Source organism: Panonychus citri, unplaced genomic scaffold (assembly GCF_014898815.1).
Source record: "Panonychus citri isolate SS breed McGregor unplaced genomic scaffold, ASM1489881v1 Contig00143, whole genome shotgun sequence".
Classification (NCBI taxonomy): domain Eukaryota; kingdom Metazoa; phylum Arthropoda; class Arachnida; order Trombidiformes; family Tetranychidae; genus Panonychus; species Panonychus citri.
Window position 1 is genome coordinate 244,350 of NW_026515548.1, and position 20,030 is coordinate 264,379.

General features: G+C 33.6%; 6 protein-coding genes across 10 annotated transcripts; 4 read left to right on the top strand and 2 right to left on the bottom strand.

Annotated features, from left to right (window-relative positions):
• Window positions 1-639: 639 nt before the first annotated feature.
• Window positions 640-2,928, top strand: LOC128396127 (uncharacterized). Its single transcript, XM_053356660.1, has 3 exons — window positions 640-971; window positions 1,571-2,067; window positions 2,127-2,928. Exons 1-3 carry the CDS (start codon window positions 914-916, stop codon window positions 2,745-2,747), a joined length of 1,176 nt encoding a protein of 391 aa, XP_053212635.1. The 5' UTR covers window positions 640-913; the 3' UTR covers window positions 2,748-2,928.
• An 887-nt stretch (window positions 2,929-3,815) lies between these two features.
• On the top strand, window positions 3,816-5,452 carry LOC128396225 (nicotinate-nucleotide pyrophosphorylase [carboxylating]-like). Its single transcript, XM_053356781.1, has 2 exons — window positions 3,816-3,969; window positions 4,165-5,452. The coding sequence occupies exons 1-2, from the start codon at window positions 3,938-3,940 to the stop codon at window positions 5,138-5,140; spliced, it is 1,008 nt and encodes a 335-aa protein (XP_053212756.1). The 5' UTR covers window positions 3,816-3,937; the 3' UTR covers window positions 5,141-5,452.
• On the bottom strand, window positions 5,320-6,931 carry LOC128396229 (dihydropteridine reductase-like). The gene is made up of 5 exons (XM_053356787.1): window positions 6,792-6,931; window positions 6,399-6,542; window positions 6,137-6,323; window positions 5,902-6,042; window positions 5,320-5,836 (listed from the first exon to the last, which is right to left on the bottom strand). Exons 2-5 carry the CDS (start codon window positions 6,483-6,485, stop codon window positions 5,532-5,534), a joined length of 720 nt encoding a protein of 239 aa, XP_053212762.1. The 5' UTR covers window positions 6,486-6,542; window positions 6,792-6,931; the 3' UTR covers window positions 5,320-5,531.
• A 131-nt stretch (window positions 6,932-7,062) lies between these two features.
• On the top strand, window positions 7,063-8,182 carry LOC128396228 (protein SCO1 homolog, mitochondrial-like). Its single transcript, XM_053356786.1, has one exon. It carries the CDS (start codon window positions 7,196-7,198, stop codon window positions 7,961-7,963), a length of 768 nt encoding a protein of 255 aa, XP_053212761.1. The 5' UTR covers window positions 7,063-7,195; the 3' UTR covers window positions 7,964-8,182.
• A 973-nt stretch (window positions 8,183-9,155) lies between these two features.
• LOC128396226 (tropomyosin) lies at window positions 9,156-17,163 on the top strand. Of its 4 annotated transcripts, none has more exons than XM_053356785.1 (9): window positions 9,156-9,705; window positions 9,827-9,952; window positions 12,334-12,467; window positions 13,365-13,482; window positions 13,932-14,002; window positions 14,350-14,425; window positions 15,837-15,899; window positions 16,425-16,494; window positions 16,579-17,163. In XM_053356785.1, the coding sequence occupies exons 1-9, from the start codon at window positions 9,592-9,594 to the stop codon at window positions 16,659-16,661; spliced, it is 855 nt and encodes a 284-aa protein (XP_053212760.1). In that variant the 5' UTR covers window positions 9,156-9,591; the 3' UTR covers window positions 16,662-17,163. The 4 variants fall into 4 exon arrangements, with proteins under 4 accessions (XP_053212760.1, XP_053212759.1, XP_053212758.1 ...); XM_053356784.1 differs by lacking the exon at window positions 15,837-15,899 and adding an exon at window positions 15,674-15,736 and having other exon boundaries at window positions 9,163-9,705; XM_053356783.1 differs by lacking the exons at window positions 9,156-9,705; window positions 9,827-9,952 and adding an exon at window positions 11,196-12,128.
• Window positions 17,155-19,907, bottom strand: LOC128396224 (phospholipase A2 group XV-like). Of its 2 annotated transcripts, none has more exons than XM_053356780.1 (5): window positions 19,623-19,907; window positions 19,465-19,551; window positions 19,058-19,162; window positions 18,129-18,503; window positions 17,155-18,063 (listed from the first exon to the last, which is right to left on the bottom strand). In XM_053356780.1, the coding sequence occupies exons 3-5, from the start codon at window positions 19,134-19,136 to the stop codon at window positions 17,312-17,314; spliced, it is 1,206 nt and encodes a 401-aa protein (XP_053212755.1). In that variant the 5' UTR covers window positions 19,137-19,162; window positions 19,465-19,551; window positions 19,623-19,907; the 3' UTR covers window positions 17,155-17,311. The 2 variants fall into 2 exon arrangements, with proteins under 2 accessions (XP_053212755.1, XP_053212754.1); XM_053356779.1 differs by having other exon boundaries at window positions 19,058-19,245.
• Window positions 19,908-20,030: the final 123 nt, after the last annotated feature.

Below are 20,030 nucleotides of genomic sequence, written 5' to 3' on the forward strand. Positions count from 1 at the left end.
TCAATTAAAAAAATCGAAAAGTTTTCATTCAAAAAACTTTATTTTCATTGAGAAATCAATTAATTGATTACACAAGATGTAAATTTTGTTAATTAGCTGATAATCAGTAATCAATTAATTTTGTCACACTTTTAATTTTGCTCAAATCATTGATGTAATATGAAATTACAATTAACTTTGCAAATCATTTACCAGAGCTAAGTAATGATTAACAATATTAGTCAATTGAATTAAGATGAAATCATTTAAAATGCTAATTCAATTGCTAAGGTTAAAAACTGTAACAATCTAATCAGTTTAATTGTCCAATTATTATCACGATTATCACAATTCGAGAATGTTAACAATTTATTGTTAAAACTAAATTGCGAACATTAAGTTGATCAATTAATGATAAAAATCTATTCTAATCAATCATATCCAACCTGTTAATCAATTAAATTTTTCACAATTAGATGATAATTACGGAGGAAAAATGATAACATTAAAACCTACGGGAAAATTAACAACTTTTAGAAAGATAATTCTGATTGATGATGTACTTTGTTGGAAATTAACAAAATAGATTAAAAGTCTAAGGTAATCAAAGGGATGATGTGAGTAATTAAATTAACTAATGGTTACGATTGTGATGATCAAGATGAAAAGGGAAGGGGAAATTGTCGGTGGGTTTGGTTATGGTGGAGAAATGGGAATGATCAACATCGCCTACGAATTAATCATTTTCTCACCTAAACTTATATTTAAGTTTCACTTTTAATTTAATTACTTTACACTTTTCAGTTACAATCAGCAATTAAACGGCAAATCAAATCACCAACTGAAGCTTATTTGCTACAATATTTGCTTTTATTTTGTTTACATCGATCAACTGATTGTGTTAATTGTGTTTCTTTGATAAAATTCAATTTAGATGCCGATATTGAAAGTTAATCATTACCAATCTGTTTGGACCAACCAAGATTTAAACGGTAAGAGCAATTAAGTAATTATTTTGTATTGTATACGATGGTTTAGTTAATTACTAATTTCAAGTGATTAAATCACGAATCTTTGAGCGATCGTTTAGATTAAAATACCTTGAGAGAAATTTAAAATATTTAAATTGACCTTAAAGTTTGAGATTGAAGTCTAATTAAGTATTTGATTAACTAATTGTTGTTGTTTGATAAATTTTCACGATGACACCAAAACTCTGGTATAGAGAATCTCATCTTACCTTGAAATGATCATCAGTTTTTTGTCATCAGTTGATTGTAAAGTTAAAGAATTAATTTTTTTGTCTACATTCATACATAAAAGTGTCTAATGGAAACACAATTAACTGATTGTATCAACAATTTTACACAAAAGTGATTACACTGAGATTATTTTACTCGATTCACCTTCGATTCTCATCAGTAAACTATTGTTTTCCTCGTGAATTAATTGTTTGTGTTTAGTTAATTGTGATAATTTAGCCTCAGTTAATTTCGATTAATATTAAACATCATGTGTTCAGTTTGTTGAATTGTAACAATTATATTTTTGCTTGTTTTCTATTCCTGTAATACTGTTAATATCAATTAAGAGAAAGATTTTTCTGACAAAGCAAAAATCGAATTAGTTAAAGGTAATGGTGGACCTCAAGTCCGTTTTGAGGAGGAAAAAATGGAACAACGAAGTCGTTATGTTCAACGAAGATCACTTTCGCCGAATCCACCGAGACGAGGAACGGAAATTCCTGGTTGGTATAGACAAATGTATTCCGAGATGGGGAATCCTCAAAGTATCGCACCAATGTTGATAAAAAACAATCGAATCTCTTCTGGTGCTACAAACAATTATTCTGATATGAGAAGTTGTGATCATACTGATCGATTATGTGGTTCTCCGTATCGTCCAAATACAAGCAACAGTTATGAGACGGAATCGAGTAGATCGTCGACACCAGGACGTGATGGTTTCGCTTTACCGATGAGAATCAATTCTAATGAAAAGATCGTTGAAACTGGAGGTGTGATTGATGAGGAACAGATCGCTGAGCGACAAGAATATTATCCTTATAGAGACGCTCAACATGGAAAGGTTTGTTTTAATTGATTACATTAATGGTCGATAATCATTTGTCTTTATCTTCCTTTCAGCCTTTGCCTGGAGAAAACGGCTTCATGGTTGATTCATCATCAAGAAAACTTTTTCATAAACAAGGATATCAATCTAATGGCGATTCCCTTTCACCGAATTCTGAATCACTAATGCAAACAAGATATTCAGTTAAATCGCCATCAAAGGATGAGAATAATTTCCAATCATCACAAATTCCAAGTCAATCATTTTCACCTTCAACAATGAATCTCAATCGTCGATCAACTTCAGTCCCATCTTCAGGCGATTCCATGCGAAAAGAGTCAACAGTTTATGAAACTTGTGCTGATTTCCAATTAACACCAGAATATTTTTCGCAACTTCGTCACATTAAGGTGACATCAATTCCAATTCCAATGATTCCTCCGAAATTCGGTACATTAACTCAGGGTGGACGTTGGCCTAATGAGGCTCAAGCTCCAATTGATGTCGGTCCTCCATGTCAATTGTGCAAGAAACCGATAACTGAATCGCGTTTCGTAAACCATGATAAGGTCACTTATCATTGTTGGCATTTCACTTGTTCGCATTGTTTCAAGACATTGGAAGATGATGATTTTCGAGTGGATAGAAACGACAAACCTTATTGTCACAATTGCTTCAAACGACAATATCCTTGAGCTTTGAAAATTTTCACGATTTTCAACATTACATTGAGAATCAAAGTAATTATCATATTGGTTAAATAATAATCATGTAACAATTGATAACAAATATAAATACAGTTGAAGGTTTTGAGAACTTGTATTCAAGAAAAAATTCTGTTCGATAGATATTCAACTTGAACAATTTTATCCTTAACTTTGTCTCTGATAAAATGATATTTTACATCAATATGTTTGCTTCGGGATTGTGCCACTGAATCTTTACATTAATTGGTTCATCAAAGGAAGATAGTCAAATGGCCTATTCATCCGAATGCAGTAGGTATCAATCGAAAGCTCTCGGTGAGTTTAGTCGAACGGACTGATCAGAATAAAAAATTCTTTTTCCCTTGAGAATTAAATGTAACTTTTTTGGTACACCAAGATGCACCGATCGGACCCCACTTTTTAGATGTAACTTTTTATGACAAGTTCAACGGTCAGTTTACTTCTAGACCTCCGCGTTTTTGAGTTATTCGGGTTTTTCGGTATTTTTCATTTGAAGAAACGCAACTTAGCGGTGGCATTTCTTTGGGACCATATGATGCACCGATCGAACCTGATTTTTCTAGATCAACTTTTTACAAGCTACCTGATGACGTAAAAAGATAAGCTATAAACTCGCGCGTTTTCATGTGAATTCCCAATCGATTGATACCTTCAAATACCTTGAAAAGTTCAGCAAAAAATGCCACATTTAGGCTCATCCTCCTTTAAAATCAATTTCATTCATTAGAGATTTCAATCCAATTATCTGATTAACTCACTTTGATTTGTTTAAAATCAAATTGATTTGGTATCACCGCTCTAAGTTCAATGTTGTAAACCAGATGGATCTTGGGTTCTTTTTGCATTGCAACTTTTGCTCAAAGTATTTATCGATATAAAATGTATCGTAACACAGAATATCAATAATATTATTAAAACTATTATTGCTAAAATATCGTTAAAAATCGCGATTTTCACCCATTTATCGCACAATAGTAACGATTAAAAGTTCGATAAGTTTTAGGAAATCGATCAAAAATTAGATATTTTATCGATTTTCTAGTTTGGTATCGAATAAAAAAGTATCGATACAAAGGTATCACAGAAACACATTCAAATGTCTGATCTCTGTTTACTTTTCTAATTGTAATCAATTACTCTCATTTAATTTAATCACCATGTTTATGCCAACTGTTTATTTAGATGTCAGGTAATTAACTTAATCATTTACAACAGAATTTATCATCTCAATGATTGTGATCTGTTTTCTTCTCTCAATTGCTGAGATTATTTCTGTTCATTTATTGTCTCAAGTGATCGTTTTTGTTTTCTTTGTTTGAATAATTTTTTCTTCTTCATTTTGTTCAGCATCTTATTGTTTTTTTCTTTCTATTATTTTTTTCAGCCTTCTCCCTCCAGTTGACGACGACGAGGACGAGGACGACGAAGATTCAAGTTCAAATAAAAATCAAACAACAATTCAACCAATCTCAACGAGGACCAGCATGGATCAATTGATTAACCCAATCGTTTTAAAAGAGCTTGCCAGTCAATGGATTAAAGAGGATTGTCCAAATTTTGATTTCCATCCTATAATCAATGGTACCCGAACTGGAATATTTAACATCTACTGTAAAGCCCAAGCTGTTCTTGCTGGGAAACCATTTATTCAAGCGATCTGTGATGAACTTAAACTTACCATTGAGTGGGTAGCCGAGGAAGGTGATATTATCAATGGATTCCCTGATCATGGTACCAAGGTTGCCTCATTGGTTGGTCAAATCTCTAATCTACTTCTGGCTGAAAGAACAATTCTCAATGTACTCTCTCGTTGTTCTGGTGTTGCCACGAGAGCCAATCGAATCAGAGAAATGATCCAATCGATCAATGATAAAGTGGCTCTTGCCGGCACTCGAAAAACAACCCCTGGTTTCCGTTTAGTTGAAAAATATGGTCTCATGGTTTCTGGAGCTTTAACTCATCGGTACGATTTAAGTAATATGGTTATGATTAAGGATAATCATGTTGACATTGTTGGTGATGCTTTACCGGAATATATTGAAACTGTTAGACGTTATTGTGGATTTTTCACCAAAATCGAGGTTGAATGTAGAAATTTTGAAGAAGTTAAAAAAGTAGCTCCTCTTGGTGTTGATATAATAATGCTGGACAATTTCGCCCCGGAAGCAGTTAGCCAATCAGCTAATTGGATAAAAAACAATCATCCATCAATCATGGTTGAGGTATCAGGAGGAATCAATGAAGAAAACCTGGAAGATTATGTATTCTCATGTGTTGATGTTATCTCAATGGGTTCATTGGTTCAAGGATATTCAACTATTGATTTCTCAATGAAATTTGATAAATTTAAAATCGTTTGATTATTGAGATTTTAAATTGTTGCATAAATGCAACTGAAAGTTTCCGAGAAACTCCAAACAATCAATCCCTTCAACTCCCTAAAAAAAACAACCACCAAAACCCTAACCAACAATTCATGTAACACCAAATCGATTGAGAATCAACTAATCATCACGCTGATTTTTTTAATCAATTCAACTTCTGAGCCAAAAGTTATTAATTTATTCATAATCTTTTTTTTTGTATGACACCTTAAATCACAATCAAATTTGTTCCCAGAATCATAATGCAAACAAACATACATTAAATTCTAAGCTTAATTTTCTATTGGATTGGAACATTTCTATATTTACTACCTGTTGATTTCTAAAACTGCCTCAGGGCAAAAGATTCTCGAATAACGATTTTTGATTATTTGTTTTCCACAGTTAATTCAGTTTTTCCGTCAACAGTATTCAGTGAGATTAACGATCCTGATTTCGGTCGATTTGTGGTGTCATTAGTAGCCCAGGTATGGAAAGTGGTTGACACAAATTCTAATGGAGTCCAAGTGGAATGGTCAGCTTTTGGCATGAATTTACGATTCATTGGAGTGTCCAAAGTTATTGGTAAAATGGTCAATACAGTTGAATTATTAGGAAGACCACTTTTTTCAGCAGAAAGAGATTGAGTTAATTGGTGAACAGCAGCTTTGGCTAATCCATATCCAATCATACCTGTTGAATAAAACAGTAAGTTTCAGTCAGTAATTTGGGTAATAACATTCAATACAAACACTGACCTGGAGTGGCCTCAAGTCCGGCTTTAGCTCCAGTCAATACTAATAGTCCACCTTCATTCAAAAACAATGAGGATAATCTTGCAGCGATACACGAAGTCCAAATGCTTTGTTTGATCATCAATTCAGTGTTACTAACAAAATCTAAATGAAAATGCAAACGGTTATTAAAGGATTAAGTTAACATTGGGTAGCAACAATTGTTATGATTCAATTAACTGATGGAAATTAAATTTACCTTTCGCTGAAGCATTGCCACCAGCCCATCCACCGGCGACACAAACAACAGCATCGAGTTTGGATCCACCGAGACTTGATTCAATTCCACTGACAACTTCATTCTCTTGGTCAGTCAATTGTTGTGATTTAATGATCACATTGGCATCAGCATCGGGATTCGCGGCGAAATCAACGGCAGCGACCCACTTTAGAAAATAGAAAACACCAATGAAATGATTAGAAAAAGAGAATCAACTTCAATCAACTAATTAATCACTTACCCAATTGTTTTTTTTGAAGTAATTGACACATGTTGATCCAAGGGCTCCTTTTCCTCCATAGATGACAATTCTTTTCATTGAAGACATGATAAGATTTTCTGATAAGATTGAATTTCCGATGGGTGAAAATAGAAATTGGATTAACTGCAATCAAAGAAAAAATGGCGATCACAAATGAAGATGGAACAACTTTAAACAAGAATAATTAAGATGAGTTGGTCTTCTTTTCTCCTTCTCTCACTTCATCTCTTGTCCTCTTTTATCCTCATCACTCAGTCTCTCTTGAGATAATTTTCTTCGACCTTGAAACTCACTTAACCAAAATGTTTCTTTTAATCGAATCGATTTTCAAGATAATTGACAAAATTAGAAAACCAATTAACCATCACTTACACTTAAAGTGGATCTTTCATCTCACAACTTGACAATTTTTCAAGTATTCAGGTTTTTGTTGATTCTTTGTTAATTAAGATCATCCAACAATACAGATTATAATCACAATCTTAATTGTTTTACGTTAACAAAAGCTTTTACAATTATGCTCATTGGATTGACAAAAACCGTTAAGACGAGTAATCGCTTGTTAATTAAATCATTTGAACTTCTCTCGAGTTGATAATTAAAAAACCAAAACATTTCTTACAAAATGTTTGGTGAAAATAAACCCGAAAAATGCTCGATGAATAGCTGCGGGTCTATTTTCACTCAACATGTGATTTTGTTTACAATTTGTTTATGTTTTTCTGGTGATTAATTAAATTGCTTAGTTTATTTTTCTTTCTGCTTTTCTATCAATTATGAGTTCGTTATTTCGCCCATCGGTAAGGTTATTTAAATCAGCTCTAAGATCGAATTGTAATGGTTGTAATGTAAGAACATTTTTTAATTTCCGAAAATTGAGCGAAGGAATGTCAACAAAAAGTGTCATGATTTCGACTGCGATTTTAGGAGGATATGGTTCTGCTTACCTTTACCTTAAACGGGAAAAGGAATTGAAAAGTAAAATGGAGCGAATCGAAGTGGTGAAAAAAACGATCGGTGGGGCATTTGATCTGACAGATCAGAATGGAAAACCTTTTGGTAGTAAAGAACTACTTGGTCGATGGACTCTTATGTATTTCGGATTCACTCATTGTCCTGACATTTGTCCTGATGAATTGGACAAAATAACCGAAGTTGTGCAGAAATTGGCATCTTTCAAGAACACTGGAGTTCCGGAAGTTTTTCCTCTCTTTGTCACCGTTGATCCTGAACGTGATGATCCCGCTGCCATAAAGAAATATTTAGCTGATTTTTCGCCGAAATTTATTGGTTTGACCGGAACAAAAGAAGCCATAAAAAAAGTATGCGATCTATTTCGAGTATACAGTCACGCTGGAATACCAGATGATAACAATGAATATATTGTCGATCATACGATTGTTACTTATCTTCTTAACCCTGAGGGTGAATTTGTAGATTACTATATGAGATCAAACGATGCAGATCAGATCGTGAAAGCGATATTGCATCACATAAACGACTATATGGTTTTACAGAACAAGAAATTATGGTTAATCAAATAGATCTAATTTTAGCATCAGCAACTTTTCCAATTTTCACTGTCATTATAATGTCTCTTTGTAAATTATCAACTAAATTAAGTTTCATCCATTATCAAGAGGAATCCGTTGGAAACTCAAAAATTGAAATCATTAATGATCCAGAGATGTGATACTCTCAACAATGTCTCATCGATTACATGTATATTAGCAATTAAAACGAGTCAATTTTCTGTATCAAAATAGTTAACGTTTATTCACTAATTAAATCATCAAATGAATCATAAAATTGAATCATGAATCTTTATATGGAATATTGTTGAGCGGAAGTCAACAAGAATTCACTGGATCAACTTCCGCTAACAAAACAGCAACAAGTTGGTTCCAACTTGTAATTAAAGTGATTAATTCACTTAGATTAATGAAACAACAATTAACAATCAATATCCTTTTTGATTGTTACTCTAATCGACTGATTGATGAACAGAAATACCTTTAGCCAAGTGAAGATGAATTAATAGAATGGCAATTGTTTCTTTTACTCTTCTCTTCTTCGTTGGGGTAAAATCAATCAGAGGACGAAGATATTGACAAAGATTCGCAAAAGTGATACGGATGATGAAGTGATTCTGATGATTAGGCTCGGATTCTTGGTCTCAATAGTTTGACATATATCTGATTTTCGTTAGTCTTCATGAAAGGAAGATGAGAGAAGAAATTGAAGAAAGAGGAAAGACAAGAATCTTTGATGATGGTGAAGATGAGAGTGAGTATCAGCTCAAGATTTTTGGCAATGGGTGAGGCTTAAGATCCTAACTTAGACATAAGATCGGTTAACGGTTACTCTAGAAAACGAAAGTGAGAGAAACAACATGAAGAAAGAGAAGAAAGGAAGATAAATAATCGTTCGAAAAGCCTATGGAAATAGTTTCAGAAGTTTATTCTCCTCCTATTTGATGCAATTCCAAGCTCACAATTTATTTTGGTTCGAATCTCTTTCTCTTTCTACTTTCGAAACCAAATTTCTACTCATCAAATTGAAGCACTGATTTTACCCCCTTTTCGCTCTCTCTCTCTCTCGCTCTCTCGCTCTCTCTCTTTCTCTCTCTCTCTCACTCTCCCCGAATAGAAATCCTCCTCCTCCATATTCCATGGCTGCTCTTTTCTCCCATTCCTTAGGTGTCCTACCGAATTGTAGTCGTTCTAAATCCATCAAGTTAAACTTTTCCTTTTTCCCCCTTTTTCGTAACCACCATCACCACCACTTCCACCACCTCCATAGGTCTCTCTTGGTGAAAGTCTATTCCACAGACTCGCTGATTGCGCTGAGCAACTTCGTCGCCCTTTCAACAAACTTCTTTCTCTCTTTCGACTTTTTCTTTCTTCTCTTTCTTTTGGTTTTTTCTCTTTTTTCGCTCTGCTCGTTGATTATCTTCAGTTCTTTCTAGTATTCATTTCTTCTGACTGTGTGTTGTTCAATTTCAATCTCACTTCGAGTCGATTGTTATTTTGGTGTAACCAGAATTTGAAACATCAAGTGCAAACTCTTTGTTTTCTTTCAGTGGGTTTTCATTACTGTGCAAGTGAAATCATCTCATCAAATCTTTTGTTGTGTTTGTTTGTGAATCGAAAGGATAATTAAAGTGTAAACAATGGAAGCCATCAAGAAGAAGATGCAGGCCATGAGAGCCGAAAAGGAACAGGCCGTTGAACGAGCCGAAGCCGCTGAAGCATCTGCACGAGAAGCAAATGCTAAAGCCGAAAAGGTAAATTCTGATCGACTTTATCCTTAAGAGAACTTATCTGATCGGGATAATCAATCGTTTAATTCCATAGTACATTTTAAATTGATTCCTAATTGTTTTCTTTTTCTTTGATTCTATTCAGGCCGAGGAAGAGGTTCGATCTCTCCAAAAGAAGATCCAACAAGTTGAGAATGAACTCGACCAAGTCCAAGAACAACTGACCCAAGCTAATGCCAAACTCGAAGAAAAGGACAAAGCCTTACAAAATGTAAGTTCTATTTCTACTGATTATTTAATTGTTTCATTTTCGATTTTAATTAGTGAATCGATTCAATGAAGATTTTTTGAAAATCATGAAAAAATATTGAGACTTTGTGAGAAAGTCACAGATCATCATCGAAATGAACAAGGTCATTTTCGTAGATTACTGTTAATCTCTCAATTCTGGATAATCTTCATCATTTTTGGATATTGTGCAAATCTGGTTAATCAAAAGAGAGAAATAATTAATTGTGAAAAACGAGATTGTTATTATTAGAAATGATTTGGTTGCTTATATAAGTTGCTCTTCATGCAATTGGAATCATTTTTGTGCTGAAACAGTTTTTCAACGAAAATACGAAAACCAAATTAACATCATGACTTCATTAGTTTCCAATGAATAATTTTTTGGAATTTTTAACAAAAATTTTCTTCTTCTAATTCTTGATATAAACAAGAAGAACCTCAAAGAAAAGCAAGAAGGAGAAGAAGAAGAAGAAAAAGAAAAAGAGAAAGAAAAAGAGAAAGAGGGGAAAAATCCTTCATCATGAAGATGCGAGTGTTTTGGTTCGAGAGCATTTTAGTGAAGTGATTTTTGGCAATCGAAACAATTTAAGTTCCTAACTTAGGCATAGAATCGGATAACTGTTACTCTAAAAAACGAAAGTGGAAGAAAGAGGGCGAGAAGAAGATTATCTTCATGAAGAGAGAGAGAGAGAGAGAGCGATGATTCTCCTCCTACTTGATGAAATTCCAAGCGTAAGATTTATTTTTGCTTCGATCTTTTCGTCTCTTTCTCTCGAAAGTCTCCCCCCTTTTCTCGAATATGAATCGACCTCCTCCTTTCGTCAAAACTGTTTCATGGCTTCGAGTCTATTACGAGGTGTTTGTCCCAATTTCTTCCAGTAGATTCTTCGAATTCTCTCCTTTCGTCGATAATTATCACTAATCAAATTCGCCGTCGATATAATTTCGTGATTATTGGACTTTTATTGTCTTTTGATTTTAGATTTAAATAAGTGACAGTTTTTCCAATAGTAAACAATTTACTCTTTTCATTTAACTTTATCATCGCCACAATAACATGGATCCAGTTTTTGCTCTCATCTTCCTCTTTTTCTCTCTCATCATCTTCCTCTCTCCTCCCCATAGCAATCGCTATAATTAACTCATCCTTTTTCGTTCGTCATCTTTTCTTCTTCCTTCTTCATATTCTCTTTTTCCTTTTCTTTCACCACCCAAACTGAGCTTCATTTTCTTTGCTCGTTTCATGTATCAAACTTTTCTCATCTTTGAATGAAACTTGATGAAAACTATTTCTCTTCATCTTCCCACTCGCATCAATCGAAAGGAAAAGTCTCTCTCTTCTTATACCTTCTTTCTTTCAACTAAACTCTCCTTTTCCTCTTTCTCTCTCCTTCTTTCTTCCTATCATGGTAACTTCCCTCTATCGCCCATCACCAAGAGCAACAACACTCATCTAATCATCTTCAACTATCATTTATTTCATTCATCAACGTCCTTCACTAATCAACTTCGGTTTAAACCGAATTAGTTTCATTCTGATTTTTATGTTTTCCTTTTGTTTTCCATTCACTCTCTTCCATATCAAACCATGAGTTGAATATTCGGTTCAATGTGATCTTTTACCTCGTTCTTCACCTTTTATGAATGTGCCGATGATACAAATCTAGAGTAAGAGAGAGAGAGAGAGAGAAAAAGTGAGAGAGAAAGTATTGTAAAGCTCAATTAACCTCATCATCTTCAGTCAATAATTACGACGTCGCTTTTAATCAGTAATTGGTCTCAACTAATCCATCGAAATGGTCAACAATAATCGAAACCGTAACTTAATCGTCGCCCATAACACTGAGTTTGAACAAGGTGATAATCACCTGGATGGTGACGATTCTAATGAAATATTTTCATCTGTAAGATCACCTGATGGCTCAGAAGGATACATGGAATCGGATGATGATTCAGAAATCGCCCAATTATCTGCTCTCCGTTGCTCCTCTATTCAAACGGAAGTTATCAATGAACGAGAGCGTCGTAAAGCTGCTCGAAGTTCTGGTTATCCTGGGCTAGCTTTTGGCCTTTCGATGTTTACCTCTAATGCGATGATGAAATTTTCAATTATCTCAAATGAGCTTCACAATATTCAAAATGTTCAACTCAAACGGGTACGTTGCAGTAAACATTTGGTCGAAGTTGTGAAACATGGTTTCCATTAAAGGATCGATGAATCAGCCTAATGATGAACATTTTCTTTCTCTCACTCGAATTTGATTCAAATCTTTTTTTCATGATTTTCCAAATCTCTTCATCCGAACTCATTCATGTAGCATGAGATTTCTCATGAAATATTTTCTCTCTTTTTACTTCCAGGCTGAAGGTGAAGTCGCCGCTCTTAACCGAAGGATACAGCTTATTGAAGAGGATTTGGAAAGGTCAGAAGAGCGTTTGAAAATCGCCACTCAAAAGCTCGAAGAAGCTTCTCAAGCAGCCGATGAAAGTGAAAGGTAAGAATCAACTCGACATCGAAGACATCGAAATTCTCACCCAGGGTAATAACAACTCTTAAAATAGTAATGAAGCAATAGAACAATCAACAAATCATCAAATTAATCACCAGACAATCTGTTTGCTTAAGATCAAAGCATCAAAACAAACAGAAAATTATCCTTATCAAAACAAGATAATAGCATCAGTTATCATTTTCTTCTAATTATCATTGATAAACTTAATCAACGATGATAATTCTTTGCCGTTCATGTCAAACAAGAATTCCTATTGGTTATCTTTCAAGTTGTAACATTATCGCCACTGCCGATTGTGCATTAGCATCCAAATGATACCAGAAATGTTTACCATTCATAATCAATCCTCAAGCCATTTGGCTCGAAGCCAAAGAATAAGCACAAAATATGAAAATGAGAATCGATAAAAGAAAAAGTTATCACATCAAATGATCATGTTCATGATATGAATTTGTTCAAATCTGAAAAATAGAAAATGGTTCAAATCAAGAAAAGGATAAATCATCGTGTTGATATAATTAGTTTTTCTTGCTTTTTTATTCAATTTGATGACATCAATCTCATGCTTTAATATATTAATAAATCAACTTTATCTTAATGAGCGAAAAGCAGCAATTAACTAATTCTTGATTTATCAATGGGAGATACCGATAAATAGTCAACATGAAGAACCATTAATTAGAAATGGTGTTCAAATGACCCGATGGCCAGTCGACGAAAATAAAAGGAGCATCGACTTTTTATCGATTGTAGGGTCAGGAAAAATTGAGAATCAACTGATTGATTTTCTGTTTTCTTTTTTCCTTTCGAATCCCGAAAAACACCCAATGGCCTTTTCTCTTAACCACTAATTCATTGATGCTTTAATTTTTCACTCAGAATGCGAAAGATGTTGGAACACAGAAGTGTGACCGATGAAGAGCGAATGGATTCCCTTGAGAGTCAACTCAAAGAGGCCAGAATGATGGCCGAAGATGCTGATAGAAAATACGATGAGGTAAAACAATTGTACACGATGAGCCCATTGGAAGCTCTTCGACCGATACTACGACTCGAACGGAGCAGGTTCACTTTTTGAAAGAAAAAAGAAAATTATTTGTACAGAATCATCAGAGTTTTCATCAATCAGCTAAAGCGAAGTTATTTTTTCGAGTAGATCGTGAATAACAGTCCAACTAACATCATCAAACTAAAAGTTCTGATTCTGAATTTTTTATTGTTCATTAGTAAATCAGAATTAGAAAGTCATAGCAAAGAGTAATTAGTATACATAAGAGACTTATGATCAATTGATTATCAAAAGTTTTCCATTGAAATGTAAACAAACTTTTCTTTCATAATCTCATTGCTTTTATGTTTACATTTGTCATCTTCAAATGTATTCACCATAATTGAAATCATTTTGAATCATCAACGACAATAAACCGTTTTCATGTAACCTCTCAGGTCGCTCGTAAATTGGCCATGGTTGAGGCTGATCTTGAAAGAGCTGAACAAAGAGCCGAAGAAGGAGAATCGTAAGTTTCAGTTCCAAATTTAAATTGAGGTTTTTACCTTTTCTATTTGAAATGAGTCTTAACATTTTCTCCTCCTGGATTAATTATCTGCTAAACTGTTCATTGTTATGATCTCATGAGAGGTTTTTACGTTTGTAATTATTGTAATCATCAAGATATTGAAATAAATAAATTATCTCATTAAGAATCAGAGCATAATTAATCAGTTAGAACATGAATGAGATGGACCAGAACGAGACATTCGGAGATTCATCTCTGAGATCAAGACGAACAGTCACAAATTGGCATTTTCTCCAGGAATTAACTAATCAGTGTTGATTAACTTATTTCGATCTTTGATATTTCAGAAAAATTGTAGAATTGGAGGAAGAACTTAGAGTTGTTGGTAACAATCTCAAATCTTTAGAAGTATCAGAAGAAAAGGTAAGTCGACGATCAATTCCAATTCCAATTACAATTAACACTCTTAATCATTTACCCTCATTTTCCTATTTTAACACAAACGCATCAGCATTGATTTGACAATTTACTCTAATTAAAATTAATTATGTCTCATCATGAAGTTCTCACCTTTCGTATGATCGATTTAATCTACAGATCAATTGAATTATCGGTAGAAAACGATTGACCTGAAAGGTCGAGACACTGAATGACCGTTTGCTGTGTGTTTCTAATTGTCAATCTTAATGTTTCCAAATTGTGATCAGTGTGTGTGTCTATTAATTTGCGGCATGTTAATTGTGATTGTTACATCGCATTGGAAACATTAAGGTTCCCACTAACTTTTCAGAAGCAAATCTTTGATTACGATCAATGGATTAATCTATCAACTAGATTTCCAGCAATCAAACATTTGATTCAATTGTGTTTCCTTTTAACCAAATCAATTTTGTGTTCAATTAATTGTCATCTAATCATCATGTTTTTAGCTGTTGCTCGTCAGCTTCCAGTGTTTTGTTTTTCGCAATTGATCAGATAATTGATTTTTCTTTTCAATTAAATTAATCAGCAAGAAGAAAAGAAAACAATCAATTATTTGATTAACATTTTTTTACCACTCGAAGACTAATCAAAGTGTTTGACCATCGAAAAGTTGACCGGTCATCGATAAGTCGAATTGAGTAAATGTGGTAAAAAAATGTTGGTGTTTTTTGGTGTTTTTAACACGTTTTGTGTCCATCGCGTGTTCTTTGTGCTGTTTCGTTTTGTTTGTTTACTGATTGCTAATTAATTCTCATCAATTGATTGTCCAGTAACTGGACTCTGGTCACTCATGTGTGAGCTTGTGTTTTGTTTTTACTTTATCGTTTTTGTTACTAAGTAAGTGAGTGTAAGAAACAATTTGTAATCAACCAACTCAATTTACTAATCATGATCATCAATTAATGACCATAAACCATTAACTTATTCAAATACATGATTACTAGTTAATTCTGGTTGATTACAAATCAACGATACAGATCGAGTGTGTAATTAACATTGGAAAATCTGTTCTGTTGTTTCATTTTCTGTTTGATTGAATGTTTGTGTGTTCTAATGCTATAATCAGTTAACCGATTGAGGGTGAAAAGAAAATTCAACCAAGATAATTATTTGGTAATAAATATTATTATTGTTACAATTTCATTCACAATTAAAATCAACACAAAACGTAACATCATGAATGAACAGGCACAACAAAGAGAAGAGGCTTACGAGCAACAGATTCGTTTGATGACTGCTAAGCTTAAGGAGGTGAGTTTATCGTCTAATCCTTTTTGTTTTTCTTTCTTTTTTCTGCCCTGTCCCGACCTCGAAACGCCTTTTCGATATTCCGATTCCTCTGAACCCTCAGGCCATGCAAAAGGAGGAAGAATATGAATTACAGATCCGTCAAATGACACAAAAGCTTCGAGAGGTTAGACCGACGATCGTTTTATTAGTTAGCTCAATGGTTGGATCTTGAAACTTTCATTTCTATCAAGTTTAGAAAACTAACTTTAATTTCTTTAATTTAGTCTAGTTAGTTAATTACCTTCGATTTAGACGTTAACTTGAGTTGATCAAATTTCGCATGATTTAGAAAATTGTTTAGATTTTAATATTAGATCTCAACTAATTAAATCCAACAGATTCTAGACTAACCCTCACCCGTAGATTAGTTGATTAACTTGAAGGAAAACGCGATTCAGGGTAAGGTTTTTAATCGTATTGATTAATTATCGTCTTAATTGGGTTCATCGATTCATCTCTAGACGAATCACCATTTCACCACAACGATATTCAGACTTTCTGAATCAAATTAAGATTTTTAATGAGCCTTAATCAAATCATGGTGATTTTAATTTAGAAGGTTCAATAAATTACAATTAATTAATTATTCTAATTTCTAATATATTGAATTTTTTGGTCAAACCACAATCAATTTTCAATTTTACCACAGGCTGAGGCTCGAGCTGAGTTTGCTGAACGATCCGTTCAAAAGTTACAAAAGGAGGTCGATCGTCTCGAGGGTAAGTTATCAAGCTTACTAATAGCTGACGAATTAGGATTCAGTGTTCAACAATTAACTAATCACAAACTTTGTTATTCAACAGACGAGCTTATCCACGAAAAGGAAAGATACAAAGCCATTTCCGACGATTTGGATAACACCTTCTTCGAGCTTACTGGTTACTAATCTAATTAATTACAACTCGATCAATTTACACTGTGTTTACTTAATTTTAAATCAACAATCAAACACAATCGTCAAAAAAAACACCAAATTTAAAAAGCGACAACAAAATCTCATAATAATAACATCAAACACCATCAACAGCAAAATCTACAATCAAACAAGTTAATTGTGAACAATTAAATTCGAAAGAGATGAAACCAATTGAGTGATGATTGAGGAAGATTTTTTATCAAGACAGAAACACAATCAAAAATTGGTTCCAATTAAATTGAATGGAAATTATATTGTTACTATTAAGTCGAGAAGAGTTTGATTATAAATTGATTTCAAACTAATCATCAGTTGCATGGATTGTTAATCCATTTCGGTTTCGATCAATTCAAACAATTAATCTACAATTAAGAAAATTTTCTTTCTCTTCTCTCTCTTTCTCTCTCTTATGTCTTCTTTCTTTCTCTCAAAAGATTGTATCAATAAAATCGGCACATACCTCTCTCATTAATCTTTATGGGTTTAATTAATTTAATTCTAATCATGACTGATTGGCAATCGAACAACAATCAAATGAATTTAGCGGTAAAAAAATCAACATGAATAAACTTGATAAGTTTGATGAGTATCTTTTAGATGGTCAACTTAATTGCCTCGAGTTAGTTTTGGGCTGTTGCGATTTTCTTTATGTAATTAAGGACATTTGGATCGGCGAGTATCGATAAATGATCAGCACCAGTGACGTTGAGATAATCAACTGATTGTGTCTGTTGATCTGTCCAACGAAGGCAACCTTCAAGTGACCTTAAATTAACTGTTCCATCACCATCGCCATGGATAATGTTTGGTCTATGGTTAGGAAACTTTTCGGGTGGATCATATTCCAGATACTCCATCGTTTGGGTCCCGACTCCATAGATGCAGCTAACGGGGACATTTGGTGCCGGTAAATTGGACAGAATGTTATTCACATCTAACCACATCTGATAACCAACCGGATAAGAAATGTTTTCAAAAAATTGCTCGTAATTTGCTGTTGAATAGTTGGCTGAACCAACTTTGATAATCGTTTCTGTGGTGGGCCAAAAGTCTTGTGAGGGTAAAAGGAAGGCCATTGAAGGGAAGGTTCGTTCATCTCGACGAACTGACAAATTTGGAACCAATAAAACACCAAGATTTTCACCGGTCGCAAAAGCTTTCATGGCCTTAACTGCTCCACCCCAAGGACTTGCAAGGGTAATTAAATTTCGGATGTAAATTGATTTCCATTCAGCTGATTGGCCAAGGAGAAAGTAAAGCATCAAAGGGCAGCCCATTGAATGGCAAATGAGGATACAAGGTGATCCATAGTTGGATTCTGAAGTTTCCTCAATAAGGAGTTTCAATTTATCCAGATAATCAGTTAATTCTCCTAAAAAGAAATGAGAGTTTAACAGTTTATCACATTTATCAGATGAGAATCAAAGAAAGTCTTACTTGGAGATTTTCTGAAATCATAAGGAGCACCTCGGATGTTTCTACCTCTCTCATAGCCCAAATTAATCAGATAATCAACCATAATATTGAAATAACCAGTCAACGGTATTTGGTTCGGGTCGAGATATTCAATTGTTTGAGTCTCTCCGAAACCGGGGATTCGAGTTTCAACTCCCGGGGAATTTGATGTCAATCGGGTCACATTATCGTAAACTAATCTCATGTTGTCGGTAAAACAATCGATCGCATAAGGTAAGGCCTCAGATAAACTGATCCAAAGGGTAAAATAATAGTCGGTGTGAGAATCGCAGAAATGATGAACGACATCTTTCTTATCCAATTTCGCTTCTATTTGACTTCCACCGACACCCGGAACTGGATCATAATGAAGAAAGAAACAAGAACTCGTAATAATTAAATAATGAGAAAAGTTTGTAAAAGTGACAATATGGAAACTGTCAATTGATGATCAGTCTTATTTCACTTTAATTGAATCTACTTGTGACCTGGCAATTCTGTCAACCGAATCTTCATCCATTCAAAATCGTTGATTTAATTAAAAGCTCTACTATCAACAATGTAACAATTAAAGGTAATCACATTTACACACGAAAACACAAATTGAAATGAAATCAATGGTTTTCAAAAGATGAATCAGTTTGATTAATTTAACTTTACCAACCATCCGATTGAACGAGTAATTGTCGTGATTTAAATGATTACAAATAAATTTCAATTACAATCAGACTAATTAATGGTAATAACGATCATTAAGACTGAATTTAAATTGCATCAGCTGAGTAGCAGGAAAGGTAAACAATACTTTCAGTGAAATTTTATGCATACGAAATTGAATGATGATCATTGTGATTAATTGTCATTTGAATAAAACATGATCATGAGAATGGTTTTTATGAATTTAGACTCACCTAAAATAATTGGAAAAAGAATTGATTTTCCTCCTTTAGACTGATTATGAAGGTAATTAGTTGATTGCTCGGTGATCATTTTTCCTGAGATAATTTCACTTAACACTAGTGAAATGATTGAAAATACGTTGATTAACTTAATCATGTTGATAGAAAATGACTGATCTCAATTGAAGAGAATCAATAAACTGTGCAAGAGAAAAAGAAACAATAAAATGTGAGTTTAACTCTTCACTTCCAATTTTCTTTCCAAATCAATTGTAACCATAGTCTTTCCACTATTTCGATTCAATCAACAATTAACTCAATTGGAATGAGATAAATTAAATTAACAAGTAGAGAGTCAATCAGAGGTGAGGCTCATCTTAATGATCCTCAGTGAATTTCAATCATCAGTTCGTACTTACATGGGATCGTCTAATTATGAATAATTGGGTGTGGACTCTGAATGTGAATTCGCCTTCAGTAAGTGTTTTCAACCAGAAACGAAGCAACTAAATGGAAAAGGATAAATAAGAGATGATAATAAAATCTGAGCAAAAATCGATAAATGTTGAGATCTTACATTTTGCTAGAACAATTTAAGGTCATGAGCTCACAAGAATGAAGAAAAATCTTAGGATTGATTAAAAGAACAATCAGTTGGATGAAGAAAAAGAATTGGAAAAAACTGAAGAGCCGAAAAGTAAACATATGATAAACACGTTTGGAGACAAACACTGGACAATATCGGGTGTTGGCTCCATTGGTCAACTGATTGTAATCATATGATTAATCAATTAATCGTCCAACAGAAAAAAAGATATTCACAATTAATTGTTGAGAAAATGATAAGATTTCAGTAAAGAGAGATGAAGACTTGAGATGAGAATAGAGAAGCGATAATGATAGCAAATGTAACTCTTTTCACGATTAGTTGGAGATAAACAATTAACGCGATTGTAAACATTATTAGAAAGCGAAACTGTGAGAA

Bases quoted from the DNA above. Each gene is read 5' to 3' on its own strand.
- LOC128396127 (XM_053356660.1), top strand. From the start codon at position 914: ATGCCGATATTGAAAGTTAATCATTACCAATCTGTTTGGACCAACCAA. The intron at 972-1,570 runs GTAAGAGCAATT...ATATCAATTAAG, and splicing joins GACCAACCAAGATTTAAACG to AGAAAGATTTTTCTGACAAA. The intron at 2,068-2,126 runs GTTTGTTTTAAT...TCTTCCTTTCAG, and splicing joins GAGACGCTCAACATGGAAAG to CCTTTGCCTGGAGAAAACGG.
- LOC128396225 (XM_053356781.1), top strand. From the start codon at position 3,938: ATGTTTATGCCAACTGTTTATTTAGATGTCAG. The intron at 3,970-4,164 runs GTAATTAACTTA...TATTTTTTTCAG, and splicing joins ACTGTTTATTTAGATGTCAG to CCTTCTCCCTCCAGTTGACG.
- LOC128396229 (XM_053356787.1), bottom strand. From the start codon at position 6,485: ATGTCTTCAATGAAAAGAATTGTCATCTATGGAGGAAAAGGAGCCCTT. The intron at 6,324-6,398 runs GTAAGTGATTAA...TATTTTCTAAAG, and splicing joins ACTTCAAAAAAAACAATTGG to TGGGTCGCTGCCGTTGATTT. The intron at 5,837-5,901 runs GTCAGTGTTTGT...TTTATTCAACAG, and splicing joins CGGACTTGAGGCCACTCCAG to GTATGATTGGATATGGATTA.
- LOC128396228 (XM_053356786.1), top strand. From the start codon at position 7,196: ATGAGTTCGTTATTTCGCCCATCGGTAAGGTTATTTAAATCAGCTCTA.
- LOC128396226 (XM_053356783.1), top strand. From the start codon at position 11,769: ATGGTCAACAATAATCGAAACCGTAACTTAATCGTCGCCCATAACACT. The intron at 12,129-12,333 runs GTACGTTGCAGT...TTTTACTTCCAG, and splicing joins AAAATGTTCAACTCAAACGG to GCTGAAGGTGAAGTCGCCGC. The intron at 13,483-13,931 runs GTAAAACAATTG...GTAACCTCTCAG, and splicing joins CTGATAGAAAATACGATGAG to GTCGCTCGTAAATTGGCCAT.
- LOC128396224 (XM_053356779.1), bottom strand. From the start codon at position 19,202: ATGATTAAGTTAATCAACGTATTTTCAATCATTTCACTAGTGTTAAGT. The intron at 18,504-19,057 runs GTGAGTCTAAAT...ATTATGATCCAG, and splicing joins TCTTTTTCCAATTATTTTAG to TTCCGGGTGTCGGTGGAAGT. The intron at 18,064-18,128 runs GTAAGACTTTCT...ATTTCTTTTTAG, and splicing joins TGATTTCAGAAAATCTCCAA to GAGAATTAACTGATTATCTG.